The 16,606-nt window shown below is 41.5% G+C and overlaps 2 protein-coding genes across 3 annotated transcripts; one reads left to right on the top strand and one right to left on the bottom strand.

The window, feature by feature from the left end:
- Window positions 1–248: 248 nt before the first annotated feature.
- pbrm1 (polybromo 1) lies at window positions 249–13,055 on the bottom strand. Its single transcript, XM_088423778.1, has 30 exons — window positions 12,941–13,055; window positions 11,376–11,525; window positions 11,201–11,298; window positions 10,988–11,135; window positions 10,266–10,415; window positions 10,014–10,130; window positions 9,869–9,937; window positions 9,323–9,421; window positions 9,155–9,240; window positions 8,989–9,074; window positions 8,704–8,920; window positions 8,127–8,268; window positions 7,952–8,046; window positions 7,596–7,875; window positions 7,420–7,525; window positions 6,352–6,991; window positions 6,080–6,291; window positions 5,714–5,899; window positions 5,476–5,633; window positions 5,118–5,387; window positions 4,905–5,050; window positions 4,527–4,684; window positions 3,638–3,821; window positions 3,372–3,564; window positions 3,056–3,254; window positions 2,818–2,970; window positions 1,391–1,537; window positions 1,049–1,101; window positions 781–958; window positions 249–684 (listed from the first exon to the last, which is right to left on the bottom strand). The coding sequence occupies exons 2-30, from the start codon at window positions 11,514–11,516 to the stop codon at window positions 521–523; spliced, it is 4,875 nt and encodes a 1,624-aa protein (XP_088279904.1). The 5' UTR covers window positions 11,517–11,525; window positions 12,941–13,055; the 3' UTR covers window positions 249–520.
- Window positions 13,056–13,655: 600 nt separating this feature from the next.
- wdr77 (WD repeat domain 77) lies at window positions 13,656–16,578 on the top strand. 2 transcript variants are annotated; one of them, XM_088424266.1, is made up of 10 exons: window positions 13,656–14,026; window positions 14,370–14,555; window positions 14,629–14,770; window positions 14,851–14,900; window positions 15,035–15,105; window positions 15,193–15,250; window positions 15,781–15,852; window positions 15,931–16,039; window positions 16,140–16,208; window positions 16,290–16,578. In XM_088424266.1, exons 1-10 carry the CDS (start codon window positions 13,942–13,944, stop codon window positions 16,432–16,434), a joined length of 987 nt encoding a protein of 328 aa, XP_088280392.1. In that variant the 5' UTR covers window positions 13,656–13,941; the 3' UTR covers window positions 16,435–16,578. The 2 variants fall into 2 exon arrangements, with proteins under 2 accessions (XP_088280392.1, XP_088280391.1); XM_088424265.1 differs by having other exon boundaries at window positions 16,137–16,208.
- The last annotated feature ends 28 nt before the right edge of the window (window positions 16,579–16,606 follow it).

The following is a 16,606-nucleotide window of genomic DNA, read 5'->3' as shown; positions in this document are numbered from 1 at the left end:
CTCCATACACTTCCTGAAGCCTCAAATCGTTTTGGCCCATCCCTAGGACTCACTAAATATTGTTTTGTTTTTTGTTTTTTTACACGTGTTCCTTTCTCGACCAACTTACAACAGGAACAGAATGGCATTGGCTGTAAGAGAAATTGTTTCCCCAAATCCTAAAAGAATACAGGTCATCCTCGATGGAACACATCATGATACAATATTATAAAGGATGCACTTCGATATAGATCAAAACTGCAACTTGGTCACAACCGAGCAACATTTTTTTTAATACACATGAATTGAAAACAGACAAATATAATGTTTTACAATAGTGAAAACACAAAGACATTCATCACAGAATGAAATATTGCACTTGGAAGAGTACATTTGAAACAAATTAAAAATTGCTTCGATTACAAACCTCTCTTAACATAAACACATCTCTTTAATCATAACACAAACGTAACACTTTTAGTGAGCATAAACCCATCCCTGTTTAACAGGTCTGGGAACAGAGGCTCAGATTAGGACCACGCTACAAGTTGTGTGCGTAGCGAATGTTCAGCGTATCTCTTAACATCAAGTCGCGCAGTCGCCAAAGTGCGTCCGCCATTGTTTTGTGGGCTCCTTTACTCTTCAGCCAGTGGGATGGTAGTCTACTTTCCTGCTCTTTTGTCAGGCGCACGTCTTGTTTTTTCACTAAAAACCAAGAATATGCAGTCACGTTTCTTCTGAAAATGGATTGTTATTGGATTTTTGTATTATTTTACGTAAATGGGTAAACAAGAGACTAACCTGAAAGTGTTTGGTCCCACTTGCTCACAGAAGACGATTCAGCAGTTAGACCCTCTATGTAGCTAAGGTAAGCATCAGAGTGGAGGAGCCTCTGGGACTTTGCTGGAGGGGACACAAACAATGGCATGGAGGGCTGCTGTCCGGGGTATGACGTTGGAGCTTGTTGTCCAGAACCCATCTAAAAGACATACCAGGAAACAAATGAGGAAAGAGCGCGTTTTATTCCTTTGGGTGTTATGCTTCCAGCGATGCTCTCCGTCGGCGCTACCTGAGATCCGTGCATGTTCCCAGCTCCGGTTTCACCCCCGATACCATTGATGCCTGAGGTGTTCAATATAAAGACAGCGACTCACAAAACCCAACACAGTGATTCCATCGATCGCATCTTGGCGGCATGGGAAATCTCAAGAATGCCAATCGTGAAGGTTTATTGCTTGGTTCATAATTTCCTTGTATTAAAATGAAGATAAGCAAAATATGTTCAGCTTTTGAGTAAATGACACATCCTACAGTCACGGCCTATTGGTACAGGTAGCCCCTCCGGCAAGTCAGATTGGCAAAACAGGAAGCAGCAGTGTGGCAAGCGGGGTGGCTGGGACAGCATTCTTACCAAAATATGACATTCCAGGGAACCCAGGCGTAATGAGCAGAGGATGCTGGGTGTGTAAAGGCTCCTCCGTCAGATGTGGCGGTATGCCAGTCATGCTAACCATTCCTTGGAGCATCATAGCTGATCTATATGCAACCATCATAGCTTCTTAAGAATGAAGAGCAGCAACATAAAACACAGCAACATGCATTGGTTAATCATGCGGCCCTACAAGCATGCATTACATGTTAATTAACATGTACTCATGTGTTCATATTGTTACTCTGACAGAGAATGCAGAAGAAATGCTGCAAAAGAATGACAAGCACCACAAATAAGCCCTTGTTGCCTCTGCCAAGGAATGATCATATTGATGGTGTTAATATGTTAATATCATCAAATGTTTTATTATAGGGGGGTTTGCCATTTTAAAACATAAATAACTTTTTATTTGTTAAAACTGCCAGTTTAATAGAATAATAGCACTGTACAGTCGTTTTTAGTGAACAGAGGAAGTTTTGAATTTGATCAATGACGTGGGACAAAGTCTTCAATCTATTCAATCTATTGGGCTTCAGTTCCAAACTAATACATTCAAATTGAAATTGTACAATTCAGATTCCATTTTTTCAATGCAATGATTCAAATAAATTCAGTTTATGCCATTCAAAATGAGTCAACATTTTTCAATGCAATTATTTAAGTTTAGCATTCATATTTAGGGTGATATCAGACATCAGGCCGATATCAGAAAAAAAAACCCTAATGTTTGGAATAATTTGGTTATATTTTTCATACATACATACATACATACTGCAACTGACTATTGTTTTTTGCTTGAATAGTATCACACATTTAATTTAAAAAAAAATATCTGCCAGATAATTGAGTGACTAATGACTAATGAGTCACGGTGACACTATTTAGCATTCCGTTCTTCATGTTCCAATTAATCTGTTCTTGATTTGAAAAGAAAAATGTACTGTCACTCTATTAAAAAGCATTCTATTAGATTTGCAGATACCTGCAGAAAGCCTGTTAAAATCTCGCCTGCCTGCTCAAGCGCCTACACGTACCCCCGGGGGCACACATACAGGCAGTGCGAGCGAGGGCGACGTCGATTGTAAAAAGAGAGGATATGATGTATTTTTGTTGGGTGCCACTAACCCAGAATCACTCAGCATTCCCTAGCCTCATGAAGGAAAAAGAACAAAAATCGAATGACGATCACTTGGTTATATAGGTTGATGATTTCAACTATGTCAAATCAGACAAAAGGTGGATATGGAGGTTAGTGCTCATAAAGAGTTGGGCTTGGCTGAGGGTTTGTATGTGAGACAACATTTTACAACACAAGCATGCAGATGTATTAAGATGTGAGCAAATCAAGCAAGGAAGCTTGTTATTCCAGCCCTCTACCGTATCCATCTGAAACCCTGAGGGGTTACCTGACACAGGCGTCAAGCTGGGATTTAGCAACCCCATGGGGGTTGGAGCAGGCACCACTCCTATCAGTGCCCCTACTGGGGTACCTGCTCTCGGGGATGTCATGTATTGGCTCCTGTCCCGCTCCTGCTGCTCGGCCACTTTAGCTGCTCGCTCTGCAATGCGGCAAGAACAAATGGGGACATTTTCGCTTGTGCATTTCATAAATTGCTGAAAACATGCCTTTATGGCCCGCTTCACCTTCATATTCTGCTTTCCTAGATCCTTCCAGGTTCCTCCACTCCGTGCCAACGAGGCGGCTCAGCTCGCCAAAGGAGTAGTCTGGGTGCCGGGCTTTAATGACGGCCCGCATCTCGCTGCTGAACAGGATGTAGCCGCTCATGTTGATCTTCCGCTTCGAGCCTTCCTTCTTGGAAAGACCCTTTAGAGATTTGCTCGACTGAGAATACACAGGAGAGCGAATCGCAAAACAAAACCCAAAACCACAACATAACAAGCTAAACGGTTAACTACTCCTTTTTTGACATGTTTAGTGAACCCCGCCAACAGGCCTAACCTGTGGTGACGTATAACTCATGATATCCATGTCACTACACATGGAAGAATGCATCCGGGGAAGAGATTGATCGCTGTCGTCATCTCCAAGCTCCTCCAGCTCCTCATCCGTCATATCAGCAAACTTTGCCTCTAGCTCTTCAATTTTCCTGTCTAGCAATGGGGACGGCTCCTTTTGGGGAACTATAAGCTTCCTATGGAAGAAAAATAATAAAGTTTAAAATTTAGCGGTCAAATGCAATGTAAGTATTCAAGCTGTTGTCCTACCTAAAATAGTAGATTTCATCCTCCACCACCTTTGCAGATAATGAAAAGCGCTTCAGTCCTTTGAACCGCTTCATTTGCTTCTCACTTTCAATATAGCGACTCTCACAGAGCAGGACATTCTCTTCAGGCACTTCAGTTGGCCGACAAGAAAGGTACTCTTTGAAGGATGACACCACACACTTCCCTATGAGACAACATGCATTGAATACACTCTCATGAAATTGTAGTAACAGTTTTGTAACTTTGGTCACATTGTTCCAGGAGAATGCAGTTTTATATGATTGATTCACTTTGTAGTCAGTCTGATCACTACAAAAAAGCCACAGGTAAGCTGTCGGAGTGGAGTACAATAGAGGGAGCAGGAAGAGTGAGCGCAATGAGAATTGGAGGCTGAGGAAGGAAACGTGCAAGTGATGAAGCAAGAAGGAGGCGAAGAGGAGGACAAGGGGAGCGAAGGAGAAAAGTAAGGACGACAATTACTGGTAAAATCAGAGCAGGGGCGTGGAAACTGTATTTATATTAATTCGGTCAGTCGACCACCCCATAAAAATATGGCAAAAATATGACCTCAACGTGACATAGTCTACCCTGTGTCGAGAGAGCAAAAGCACATGTTCTTTTCATAATCAGTGTGTCGTTGCCGCATTGTGTATTACAAATTTGATAGCTTACATTAATTTTTTATGAACGTTTGAAGTGCTAAAACAGCTATTTCAATCGAAGAAGTATGATTTTTGCAATTGTGGTCAATGGTTTCCTTATTAGTGTGAAGGGTTTGGCAACAATAGCCGATAGTTAGAAAAAATGTGCTTTGACAACCACTGAAAAACTGCAATTAGATTCTTTAAAATTACTCCTCCTAAAGCACGGTGGGCAATATGAAGGTTACCTATAATGCAGGTCATGGGACACGTCTCTTCAAGGTTGCTCAGGAAGACTTCCTTCTTGTAGAACATTTTAGTGGGCTCATGCTCCGTTTCCTCCGGATGGATGAAGATCGGACCAAAAAAGTAGCCAGCTCCATCCCGCATCCACATTTTTTCGATCCTGTACAACAAATTGAAGCTTGCTATTGGACATGTTTTAAAGCCCACTTATGACCTACTTTGAAAGTAGATTAATTGCAGATAGGGGACTCAATTCACATGACTCGACTCAGACAGAGGTTGCCAACTTTTTCAGACATTTTTTCAGCCCCGACCTCCAGTTAGTGTCCAATTTCTTCCAGTTTATTGATTAAAAACATGCATCAACGCATTTACTCTACCTGCCCACTCGGTGGCGCACCAGCCCATGAGAGCCAATGTAGACGCAGTCTCCCACTTTCAGCCACAGATTGTTGTAGCAGAGCTGCTCGTAGTATTGGCATCCAGCTTCCCCATTGGTCATCTCCAATGGAACATCTTCCCTCTCCTGCAGATATCAAACGTAGGACTGAAAGTGGCATGTGAATTGCATTACACCATACAAATGTCTTCACCTTGTCTATGCTGCTACTTTCCGTCACTTTGGTTTCATCTGTAATTTCTATCACTTTCTCTTCTCTCTCTTGTTTCTCTTCTTTGGGGGCAAAAATAGATGCTACTCGAACAACTGGCAGAGGCACTTCTCTTGGGACAAAACGAACTGAGCTCAAAGGCATGGTCCATAACTTGATCTTCTTGAAGGATTTGGACTTGGCAGAGTAGCGTGACTCGCACACGTGGACGTCCTCCGCCTTGAAGCCTTCTGGGTAAAGTTTGAAGTACTCCTGGAATCCAGGAGCACGTAGAAAATGTCAACACGCATCTACTATATGTGACACGGTGGTCGCTCAGTAGACAAATGGGAGTGGTTACCTTAACAAACATGACCACGCATTTGCCTAAAATCTTGCTGATCCGTGCTTTGTTGTAATAGTCACTCTTAAACACTTCCTTTTCCAAGAACTTCCGCGTGGCGACGTGGAACGTCTCATTCGGCCTGTAGAACCAGCAGCCGTAGAGCCATTTCTCACCTGAAATGATAAAAAAAAAACCATATCAAGCGCATAGAAAGAGATGACTGCGTCCAACTCAATTATCTGCAGTGACTGACCGGTTTCATCTTGCCACAGGCGTTCGATGTAAATGATGTGAGGCTGGAGGTCGGGCTCGGCGGGTTCCACATAAACGTAGTCGCCGACGCAGTACATGCTGTCTTTGAAACTGCAGTCTTGGCTGTATGTGCGCCGTGAGCTTAGCTGCCAGGAACCTCCGACGGATTCCTCCCTTTTTTCAGCTTCTGGAAATTGACAGCATGCTCTCTTTCAACAGCAGTATATACTCTACATTAGCAGCGACACGCTAGGAAAATATTTCAAAGAATTGTGAGTAAATTCAGATGAGACCATCAGCATTTAATGCCCAGTTTACGCATTTTGTGTAATGCATGCAATGATTTGAAATATACATAGTCCTGTACCCATTTTCTCCTCTTCCCTCTTGATTTTGTCTTCCTCAATCTCTTTTGGGAGTTTTCGTTTCTTCTCTTTATCCACATCACCGTGCAGATGTTTGGAAGTGTAGCTCAGAGCTGGAGACATCAAAATCTCTCCGTTCTTACACAGCTCATCGCGGATCCTGATGAAGAACTGTTGCAGCTCGACGGCATCTTCAAAGATTTCGGAGTCTGTCCTGTAACAAATGATTTCGGATGTAATCCGGCAACATGTTTTCGGGGTGATATTATCTCACCTGTTTAGGTGTCTGGCCTTTTCCAGCACTTCAAACATGTGGTCCTGAAATACATCCAGCCTTTTATAGTGTCCGCCATCTACATTCTTTCTGACGATCTCAAAATTGAGCGGAGGCCTCTTTGGGTTTTCAGGGTCAGCGGTGGGGATCTCCGCCAGAGAGTCGCTGTAGCAACGCCCCTCATCATCTTGGTGGCCGAGCACGGAGACAAAAAGGCTGCGGATGAGCTCCTGGATGAGGCGAGGCACATCGGGCACGTAAGCGTCCTCCCCACCCTCCAGGGCGTGCCTCGTCTCCAGCAGCACCCGGTGCAGCACCAGGGCATCCCGGTAAATCAGAGACTCTGGCTCATTGTACGTACATGCGTTGTTGAACATCAGCACCAAGTCCTCCACCAGCGCATCTACATCCTGGTACTTATTGGCCAACATGTGGCTCTTGATCTTCTCCATGTCCACTGGTTTCTTGATAGCTATGTAGTAATCGGGCAGCTCAGCACGGGATGGAAGACGCAGGAAGATGGTGCTGAGGCGACGTCCCCGTTTATCCGTGTAGTTCTTGACGGACTCGTACAACTCATTCAGTTTCTGTTGCAAGGGGGTGAGATACTTGGATTTCTTCAGCGTCATGTTTGTCTTTCCTGAAAGAATTGAAATTGATTAGACACGCAGGACTTGAGTTTTAGGGCTGCGATTATCGAGCATCTCCTTGTGGCAGATTTTGTCATTGCTGCTGTTTGCATCCATGTCACTGCCTTATACTTTTAATGTGTTTGTATGTTTTGTTTGCAGCCATTTTAATCTTATGTTTGTGTTTTTGTTTTGCTTTGTTTTTTTCTGGACTTGTTTTGTTGAAACTATGCTTCCATTAAAACTTTGTGATTGCTTCTTATGTTAGCTGCATCTCTTTGTGTTTTTGTGTATTTTCATTTGCTTTATTCCCGTGTTTGTTGCGTTTCGCCGGCTGCGGCGCATTTACTCCGGTCGGACACTGTACAAGTGTCCTTCCCAACACCAGTGTTGTACAAAAGACGAATCCTTTAGTTGTCACGCTGAGTGCGTCACCTACTTATTTTTATCTTTGAGGAGCCAATATCATCCTCATCTGTCACCGGTCCAAGATCCCTGCGTCTGTCTGTCATTATTTTCTCAAGTACATCGGCATCATTGAAGACCTAAAAGAAAACAAAGCTTGAATTGACCACAAAAGTAAGCAAAAAACAAGTCAGCGTTAACCCTGGTAACCTGTGACCCCTCTTCATTGTAGTGTCGAGCGTTGCGGAACATCAGCTTCATATCCTCCACCATGGCGTCTTCAGTGAGGTACTTGTCCGAGCGGATGTTGTGCTCGATGGTCCTCAAGTCCATGGGCTCCAAGATGACCTTGTAGTAATCAGGGTAGTCCTTCTTGGAGGGCTTTACCATAAAGAGGTCACACAGTCGCCTCCCAGTGCCCGCTTCTCGCGCGTCAGTCACAGAAGCAAATAGGGCTTTCATACGATTTTTCTTGGTATTCTTCTTGTGACTGTCAACAAGGACAACAAAGAGGTCTCGCATGGATGCAAATGAAAATTGAGCACCGAGAGAGTGACTGTGAGGACCTTTTTCTTTTTGTGCTACTGGTGTCCGAAGTGGCACAGGAGAGCATGCTGTCTCCATCGTCCTCTTCTCTCTGCAAAAGCTCCTTTCGTTTGATCTAGTCAGGAGACAATCAGATCTCAACTCTGACTTCAACTCGAGCCGACGGAATGTGAAAAATCGGACTCGGAGACCGACCTGTTGAATGTGTTGTAATTTAAGCGCGCGCTTATAAATAGAGGAGTGGGGAACGTTGTAACGCTTGGCGTTCTCAAACATCAGCGTAAGATCAGAGTCCATATGCTCAACGCTGTCGTACTCGTTGTTCTTCATTTTGTTCCTGTGGGGAATTGAGGGCTTTCACATTTGGGAAGGAGGACACAATTACTGGACTGCAAAACGAATGTATGTGATGCCAAAGGGGTGGACAAAAAGTAAGAAAAAAAAAACACCATCGGTGAAGCGACAAGGTCTGATAATACCTTATGTTATTAGTTTTTTTTCATTGAGTTTTGCCAGAATTGAAATTATATATATATATATATATATATATATATATATATATATATATATATATATATATATATATATATATATATATATAAAAACCAAAAACAAATCAACAATAACAAACAGTTGATGGCAACCTCTCGCCCCCACTCAGCTGTCCAACTGAGGGTGAGGGAGGTGACAGAGCTGTTAAACCCTTGATAGCTTTTTTTCAAATGTAAAAATGAGGGTGAGAATTTTGCAGAATGAATAAAAGTATTCTTACTTGATCTGGTGAAAGCACAACGGCCGAGTGATCTGCTGGTAGTAGTCGGGGTAATCCTTCTTGGAGGGCAGCTCGAGGAAGGGTTCAGAGATCAGGAGGCCCTGACTGTTCCTGGCACCACGTACAGCTTCATACAGCTGGAAGATGGGGTTACTTATGTCGATGTTAGTGGTCAAACTTTCTGCTTCAGACTCCCCCTCGTCGTAGTGAACGGACCCTGAGCAAGGCAAGATCATACTGTAAGTATTATTACTTATAAGACAGTATAATGATTTCAATGCATACCAGAAAGTATTCCATCTTCATCACTTTCATACTGCAAAGCCACGCTGACCGCAGAAAGGCGCTCGCCCTGAGCATATCTCCTATTTCTGGAGATATCAGAGCAACAACAAAAATTGGAATACAAAACAAATTGTTTATTCACATAATTCACATTATTTTGTCGTACCTGATTCGAATGCTGGGCTTGATCGAATCTCCGTGTTCAATCTCTGACTTCTTTTGTGCAAAAATCTTTTTAATAGTGTTAGCATCCTGAAAGAATGTAATCAAAGACGTTGAAAAATAAAACAAGAAAAGGCATCGCCTTCAAATGTCCATTGTGCTATTCACTCACCTTAAAGACCTGTGATCCAGGCTCATTATAGGTTTTGGCATTTTTGACCAGTAAATCGATATCTTTAGCCATGGCAGTAACGCTTCTGTAGTGGCCCATCTGAAAACAAAGACATTAAACGACCATTAACCCGTTCCATCCCAAAGATATATCTGTATGTGTCAGTTGTGACATTAAATCCTCAGGAAGCTCTAAAAATGGCTGGTGAATTTAAAATAATGAATCATGTGCTAAAATAATTGATTACTTTATGTTATTACTGTAAGTACTACAAGTAGTTAATTTACTTTAGTATTAAAAGTACTAAAGCAATTGATCATTTTAGGACCGAACATAGTAGTGGCTTACTTTAGGGAACTTTAACACCTAACTAAGTGAGTGATTACTTTAGTGCTTAATTTAGGAACATTCATTTTCAGACACCCGAAAGATACCCTAAACACTAAAGAAAAAATTGAAATAGATATATTGAATAACTTAAAAAACGTAAACAATATTACAAGTTGTACTTAAAAGCGGCATGCATATTGTGAGAAGCATTAAAACCTGAATTTTTTGAGCGATGAGTTTTAGGTCTATGGGCTCCTTGATGATTGCATAATAATCTGGATATTGCTGAGAAAAGAGAAAACAAGCATGTCAAAGCAAAGTCATTCAATTCTATCTTAAATGACGGGGAAGAATTTTGTACCGCTTTGGAGGGTAACCTCTGAAAGAGGTCGCTGACCGGACGGCCCGACGGCTCGGCGTAAGTCACCACGGCATCAAGGAGATGTTCCAGGACATCTTTCAAACTAGCCGGCGCACTCTGTCATGATGTCAGTAAGTCAGAGTCAAGAACAGCAAAAGAAGGAAGCAATTTTGAAAGGCCTATTATTTCATTGATATCACTGGACATGATCAGAGCCTTCCAGTGACTTGAAATCATTAGTATTCAACTCACCTCATCTTCAGTGGACCCGCTGGGGATGTCTTGTGAATCGTAGGCGGCCTCGTCTTCCTCGTCTTCCTCGCCTGGCTGAACAAATTCATTCTTGGTACGTTGGTAAAGGTCCCATAGTTTGCAGGCCGCCCGGAACTCAGGACTGTCAGACTGAAATAGAGAGACACGTTTATGAAAAATTCCTTGAAGGGCAATTTTACACTACAAGGAAAAAAAGTGTTGCAAAACTAGACAATGCTGGGGTTTTTTAGATCCATACATTTATTACATGGATGCTAAATCATCAGTTGCGCAAAAAATAAAAAACTGTTAACTGTTCCCTCAAAGGTGAAAGTGGAAGAAAATTCCCCCAAAATAGTAAAAACATTGCACATGGGTTAAAGCGGGGGTGTCAAACATACAGCCCGTGGGCCAGCAAACGTGTTTAATCCAGCCCACGAGATCATTTCGTAATGCAAAGTATAAAAACGAGCTGAATTTTTCAATAAATGAAAAACTCGAGTGTATTATGACATGTTCATGTTTTATGATTAGTAGTTGTAATATTTTGGACAGTATTAAAAAAGAATAATCCATTTGAAACTCTTGATTTAAAATTATATAAATATCTACCATATATTTATTGGTCAGGCCATGATTTTCCTCCATTCGGCCCGCAAGCGAAAACGGGTTTAACACCCCTAGGTTAAGGGGTGGACTTCCGTACGATGATGGGATTTTACCTTGTAATATGTTTTGGCGTTGTTAAATAGGAGTTGAAAGTCACTGGTGAGCTGTTCGACGTCATCATATTCCTCCATCTTTAATTTCTGCTGGATCTTCATCATGTCAATAGGCTGAGACACAACATGATAGTAGTCTGGCTGGTTCCTTGAAATGGAAAATAAACATTAGGGACACGGCTGGTTCATTCAAGTAATAATAATTGAGCTCACCTTCGTTTTGGGGCTCTGATGAAAAGCTCACACAATGTCCTGCCTTGGTCGTCTTTGTAGTCTCTGATTGTGTTGTAAAGTTCATGGCACACAGCAATCTGAAAAGCAACAAGTCCAAACTCACAATAATGTAAATTGACAACATTCTGAGAAAAAGAGGAAAAGTGACAACGACAGGATCCACAGTTGGAATGTTTGAGGTTCTTCTCCTCTTTCGCCCACTTGAAGACGCTAAGGATGAAGGCTGGCTATCATCAAAATCTCCTCCACTCACGCTGCTCGAGGGCGAAGTTGCCCTTCTCCTTTTCAAGGCCATGACGAACCCCTGAAGTAAAGGGCAAGTCCAGTCACAATTTTTACTTCATGGGCAAAATCTCACATTTCCCAATCAATGGAACCTCGCCCCAGATGTAAAGTTTTGAAATTGACCGATTTAGTAAGTTATCATCTTAAAACGAGGTAAGTTTGACTTCCGGTTCGGGTCAGTACTGAAATCCTAGTAAGATGTAATGGCATGCAGAACAACTAAATCCCATCGACCAGATAGCAGACGTTCCATTTTACATTTAATCTAAGAGTAAGACCTTTACATTCCTTTACCTTTAATTAAAGAAGCCCAGACTGCATATCAAGTAAATTGTCATTAAATTGGAATGTCATCATCACTATTGTATACAGTATGTATACTATTGTGAAAACTTCCATCTGGTGGTGTCCTGCTTAGTTTTTAAAATAAACTACTCAGAAAAAGGCAGGGATCATTTTTTTTCTGAAAAAAAAAAAATTAATAATAATAAAAATAGAAAATACGCTATAACTTTTAGATAACTTAATTTGGCCTCTCTAATGAATGCATGTGTCCAACTGCAGCTTCTTTCAATAGTTTTTTTGCGTGCTGAACAGCAAAATTTACAACAATCTATCAACACACCAATGCACGGCTTCAAACAGGGTGTTCTCAAAGAGTAAGTGGCCACTGGAAGAGTCACTGAAAGCCACAGAAATGAACATCCTTGGACAGCGTCAGTCAATTCATGTATCTCACGCCTTTTGTGAACTTAAACGAGTGAGTTCTGTGAGAACAGCACATTGTACAAAAAGTACTGAAACATTCAATAGTTAAACATGATATTGCACTTAAGTATTATTCTGAAATTTCAGCCAACATTCTATGAGAGTTAGATGTAGATTGAGAAATCTGGTGAAATAATAAACAGCGACATACGAAGAAATTGCTTATGGTCTGCTTGGTCAACAAAATAATGTATACTTTTTCCTTCACTGCTCAATATAACTTCAACGTACAGAATTACATTGAATATAAATGTTTAATGCGTAAAGGTGTCATTCAGGTCCAAAATAAAGTCCGTGGATGTTAGTGGTAGATGTCGGGGATATTATTGTTTATCTTTGTCTGAAGTAAAGCCACTGAAGAATGACCTGACGCACATCTCCCTTGCACATATACCCCCCCTCCCTCCGCCCTGCAGGGCCCAGCATGCCTGCTCGTATGGCGGCTGTCCGCACACCTGAGCTCTTCCAGGCGCGCGCACCGCAGTTAACCTTAGCGGAATACTCAAGACGATTGGGCTTCCAAACATATTAAAACGCCACAGTCGAGACAAAAGCGCCCACTGTGACACTCAACGTCACATAGCTACCGTGAACTGCACCGAGGATCGCTCTTTTGATAAAAAGAACATCATTTGACTTCGACCACCTGGCATGGTTGGCTTTTACCTTTCGCGTTAGCGGACCCACAGAATCTTGACCGAGGAGACAGCCAATCACTCATCGATTTTAAATACGCAGACAAGAGTGTGAAGTCAGCGTCCACGTAAACGCTGCTGCCGCCAACGTTTACCTTCAAAACAAAAGCATTGCCAAGAACTGCACATAACAACAGCAATAATAATAATAATAATAATAATAATAATAATAATAATAATAATAATAATAATAATAATATACAACAAATGTAAACTTTTAAATAAAGCAATATAAAGATGAAGCACAAAATTGTCAGAAAAGCTCAAGGGTTGGACAGGACAGGACTGTTTGTTGATCGTTTGGCCCATAACTTATGGACATATTTTGAAGTTTGTAATTTGACTTTCAGATATATATGCATTGCGGCACAATTCCTGGAACTTTTCTGACATATCTCCACCCGAACTACCGCACTATCCATTTCCTGTTAAATAAAGTGAACTTTACAGGAAATCGTATACAGGTTTTTAGCTGGTAAAATCTGCTGTCACTCTTTTTGCATGCAAACAAATGAACGCGTATAGCTGCTAGGGGCATTCTGTTGATACATACGTCAGAAGAGAAATATAAATGCCCAAAACAGGGAGTATTCGGTAACCGTTTAACATCGCTGACGTCTCACACTTGCCGACTGACTTGCAATATTTGTCCTGATGGCGGCAGTATTGCACCAGCCCCTACTATGCAACGAGAGGAAGTAGAAAAACCGAGGAAGAACAAGCTACCGCGTGTTAGTTCTACTTTCACTCATTATAAAAAGAGAGCTACATTTTTTATACAGTATTTATGGATGAACCGACTTCATTTTAAAAACCGTTACGCTGTATTTTCTGACTAAAAAAAAACAATTGAATTAAGTTTTAGCAATCTATCGTCGTCATTGCGCACTCAAATTGATTGAGGAGAATAAGATCATCTTGGTCCAGACTTCACCTGAGAATTTCTGGAAAGGTGCAGAACTGGAAATTACGATGATAAAGGATAATCCTTGGAACATACCTCCAAATGCCCCTGCATGCATGGAGAAGCATTTGTGTGCGGCGCAGTACAGAGCAGGTAAGTGGCAATTGAAACGGTGAAAAAGCTTACGACAGTGCGATTCTTTTATCAAGTGCACACCACATGTATAAATTGTAAAATAAAATTAAAAAATGCCTGTGCAAATGTACCAAAATCACATTGAAGCAGACTGAGACCGTGTCGCCACGCTAACTGCTACAATGCATAAAATATAGCATTTAATATTTAAAATGGACTAGAAATATTCTTCTGGTCAAATCTTGGCTTTGGTCCTCCTTTGTTCCGCTTATGTTTTTTCTTCAAGCATGATATATTTACTGTAAAGCCCAGATGCTGTGATCATTTACGTTTGTTTTTCTTCCGTCATCTTCCCCTCCAGATGGCACCTTATTGCTCGGTTCTTCCAGCCTCACTGGCAGGAACTGGCAGGGCTCTGTGTGGATCTACAGCAACCCCGAGCAAGCCCCCAACGAGGGCTTCTGCAAAGCTGGCGTGCAGACCGAGACCGGAGTAACGGATGTCAAGTGGGTGTCACAAAAGGATGTTGTTGTGGCATCCGATTCAGGTAAGAGTGGATCTAACCTCACTCTCATGCCTTTGTTTTGGGAATTATGAGTGTGGTTGTTTAACTGTTCCAGGTGCTTTGGAGCTGTGGGAGCTGGCTGAGGACGAGCGCCTCCTGGTCAATCGTTTCACGAAGCACGAGCATGATCATATTGTCACCACAGTGAGCCCCTTTGCTGCAGCAAATAGTGTTATCACTGGAAGCATGGACTCCAGGTAAGAAAGTGGATTCAGTCTGTAATTTGCAAGGTTCTTTTATTTTTCTCTTAAGAATATTTTTTGTCATTTGGTTGCAGAATTAAAGTGTGGGACCTAAGTCAGGAGGCGGTGGTCACTTCATACAGTGGTAAAGACGATGTATTAACTAGTCCCAAATCCAAAGACTTTTTTTGCAAGCTAATTGTCATGAAAAAAAAGTCCATCATTTAAGAATGTTGCTTACTTGTTGCAAAATAAATGTTCTCCATTTACATACTCCAGTGCACACACAACCAGTCACTTGCGTTGCCTGCAGTCCTACAGATGATTCTCTTTTCCTCTCCTGTGGTCAGGTAAGATGCTGTTCATACATTTTGTGTTTCTAGTCTACAGCCTAATTCATTTCATCCTTAACCATTTAGTCTCATTTTGTTTCTCAGGATGGCCGTGTGCTTTTGTGGGACACGCGGAAACCAAATAAACCAGCCACAAGAATAGGTGAGCACCACTCACTAGTTTGTATTTTTTGCACATTTGTGGGAAATAACAATGTTACCATGACAAATTACGGAAATTTCTCTCCAGTTCAGATGTCACATGATGTCATGTGGTTTTCACATTTTATAGATGGTCTGAATTATATGGAAGCCTATTACCACCAGTACAAAAAGAAAGTCAACCAGTGTTTTTTTTATGCTTTTAGTTTGAACTTGAACTATAAAAAAAAAAATCACTGGCAAAAACAAGCTGCTTTTTAAAAAAAGGCTGTGTTTGAACCTCACAATAAAAAGTTTCCTATGCACTTAGAGCTGCTGTATATATGAACGCTGTTTTACTGCTACATAAACCAATAATAATAAAAAAAATTTGTGTTCATTAATGGAAATTGGCGATAGAGTGAAGCCGCAATAACCAAACTGCAATGTAATGAGGGAACTTGTTTATGGATAAGCAATACAGATGAATAATTTTTCCAGTTGACAATGCTCTTAATTTTCTTTTGCAATATATGTTTTTCCCCCGATTAGATGTAGAGGACTCTCACTGCTTGCCCACCACTGTCTCCTGGCACCCCGAGCACAGAAGCACCATTGCTTTTGGTATAAGCCCCAGCTTTTTTAAGGAGACTGAATTTTCTAATGTTTTTCCACCTTAAATCACATTTGTCATACTTTTAGGCGATGAGTTTGGCAGAGTGACCATCAAGGATTTCCTAGCGACGGAGCCGGCTCGTGTGGCCAGCGTCCACAGCCGCAGGGTTAACGGGCTAGCCTTTTCCACACACAGGTACTGTATACATGAATTCTTACATAACCTCCAAGGTTTGTTTCCTTTCTTATTTTGATTGTTTGTTTGTTTTTTTAATTCCCTTTTTTTGGAATAGCAGCAAATCTTTGTTGGCGTCCATTAGTGACGATTGCTCCCTTGCTGTTTTAAACTCTGAATTGCAGGAAATGTGAGTATTTACGCAAACCCACATTTTTGAGGATTTTAATACACTGTATTAAACTTTCAGTGTTTCTGTTTCCACTTGTAGATTCAGAGATAGACGTCACCAAGACTTTGTCAAGGGCGTGTGCTGGCTTCACGGAGGCTCGAATAAACTGACTACTGTGGGTTGGGATCACCTTGTGCTTCATCACACGGTGGAGCCAGAAGGGGGCGCCCCAAATTCGTCTTAGACCAAATACACTTCAGTAGCTCATGCGTTGTTACTGCTTGTGTACATTTTTTTTTTTTTTTTTGCGATTCGATTATAACACACTCTTTGTTATTCATCTGCTATGTTTGATAAATAAATGTCCAATTAAAAGCTGTCAGTGTAACTGCTCTTAAAAGTGCTTCTATTATGAA

The sequence above is a fragment of the Hippichthys cyanospilos genome, chromosome 9 (genome assembly GCF_059441005.1).
Source record: "Hippichthys cyanospilos isolate Australia breed blue-spotted pipefish chromosome 9, RoL_Hcya_1.0, whole genome shotgun sequence".
Taxonomy (NCBI): domain Eukaryota; kingdom Metazoa; phylum Chordata; class Actinopteri; order Syngnathiformes; family Syngnathidae; genus Hippichthys; species Hippichthys cyanospilos.
The sequence above is the reverse complement of the archived record's forward strand: the minus strand, read 5'-3'. Positions and strand labels throughout refer to the sequence as shown.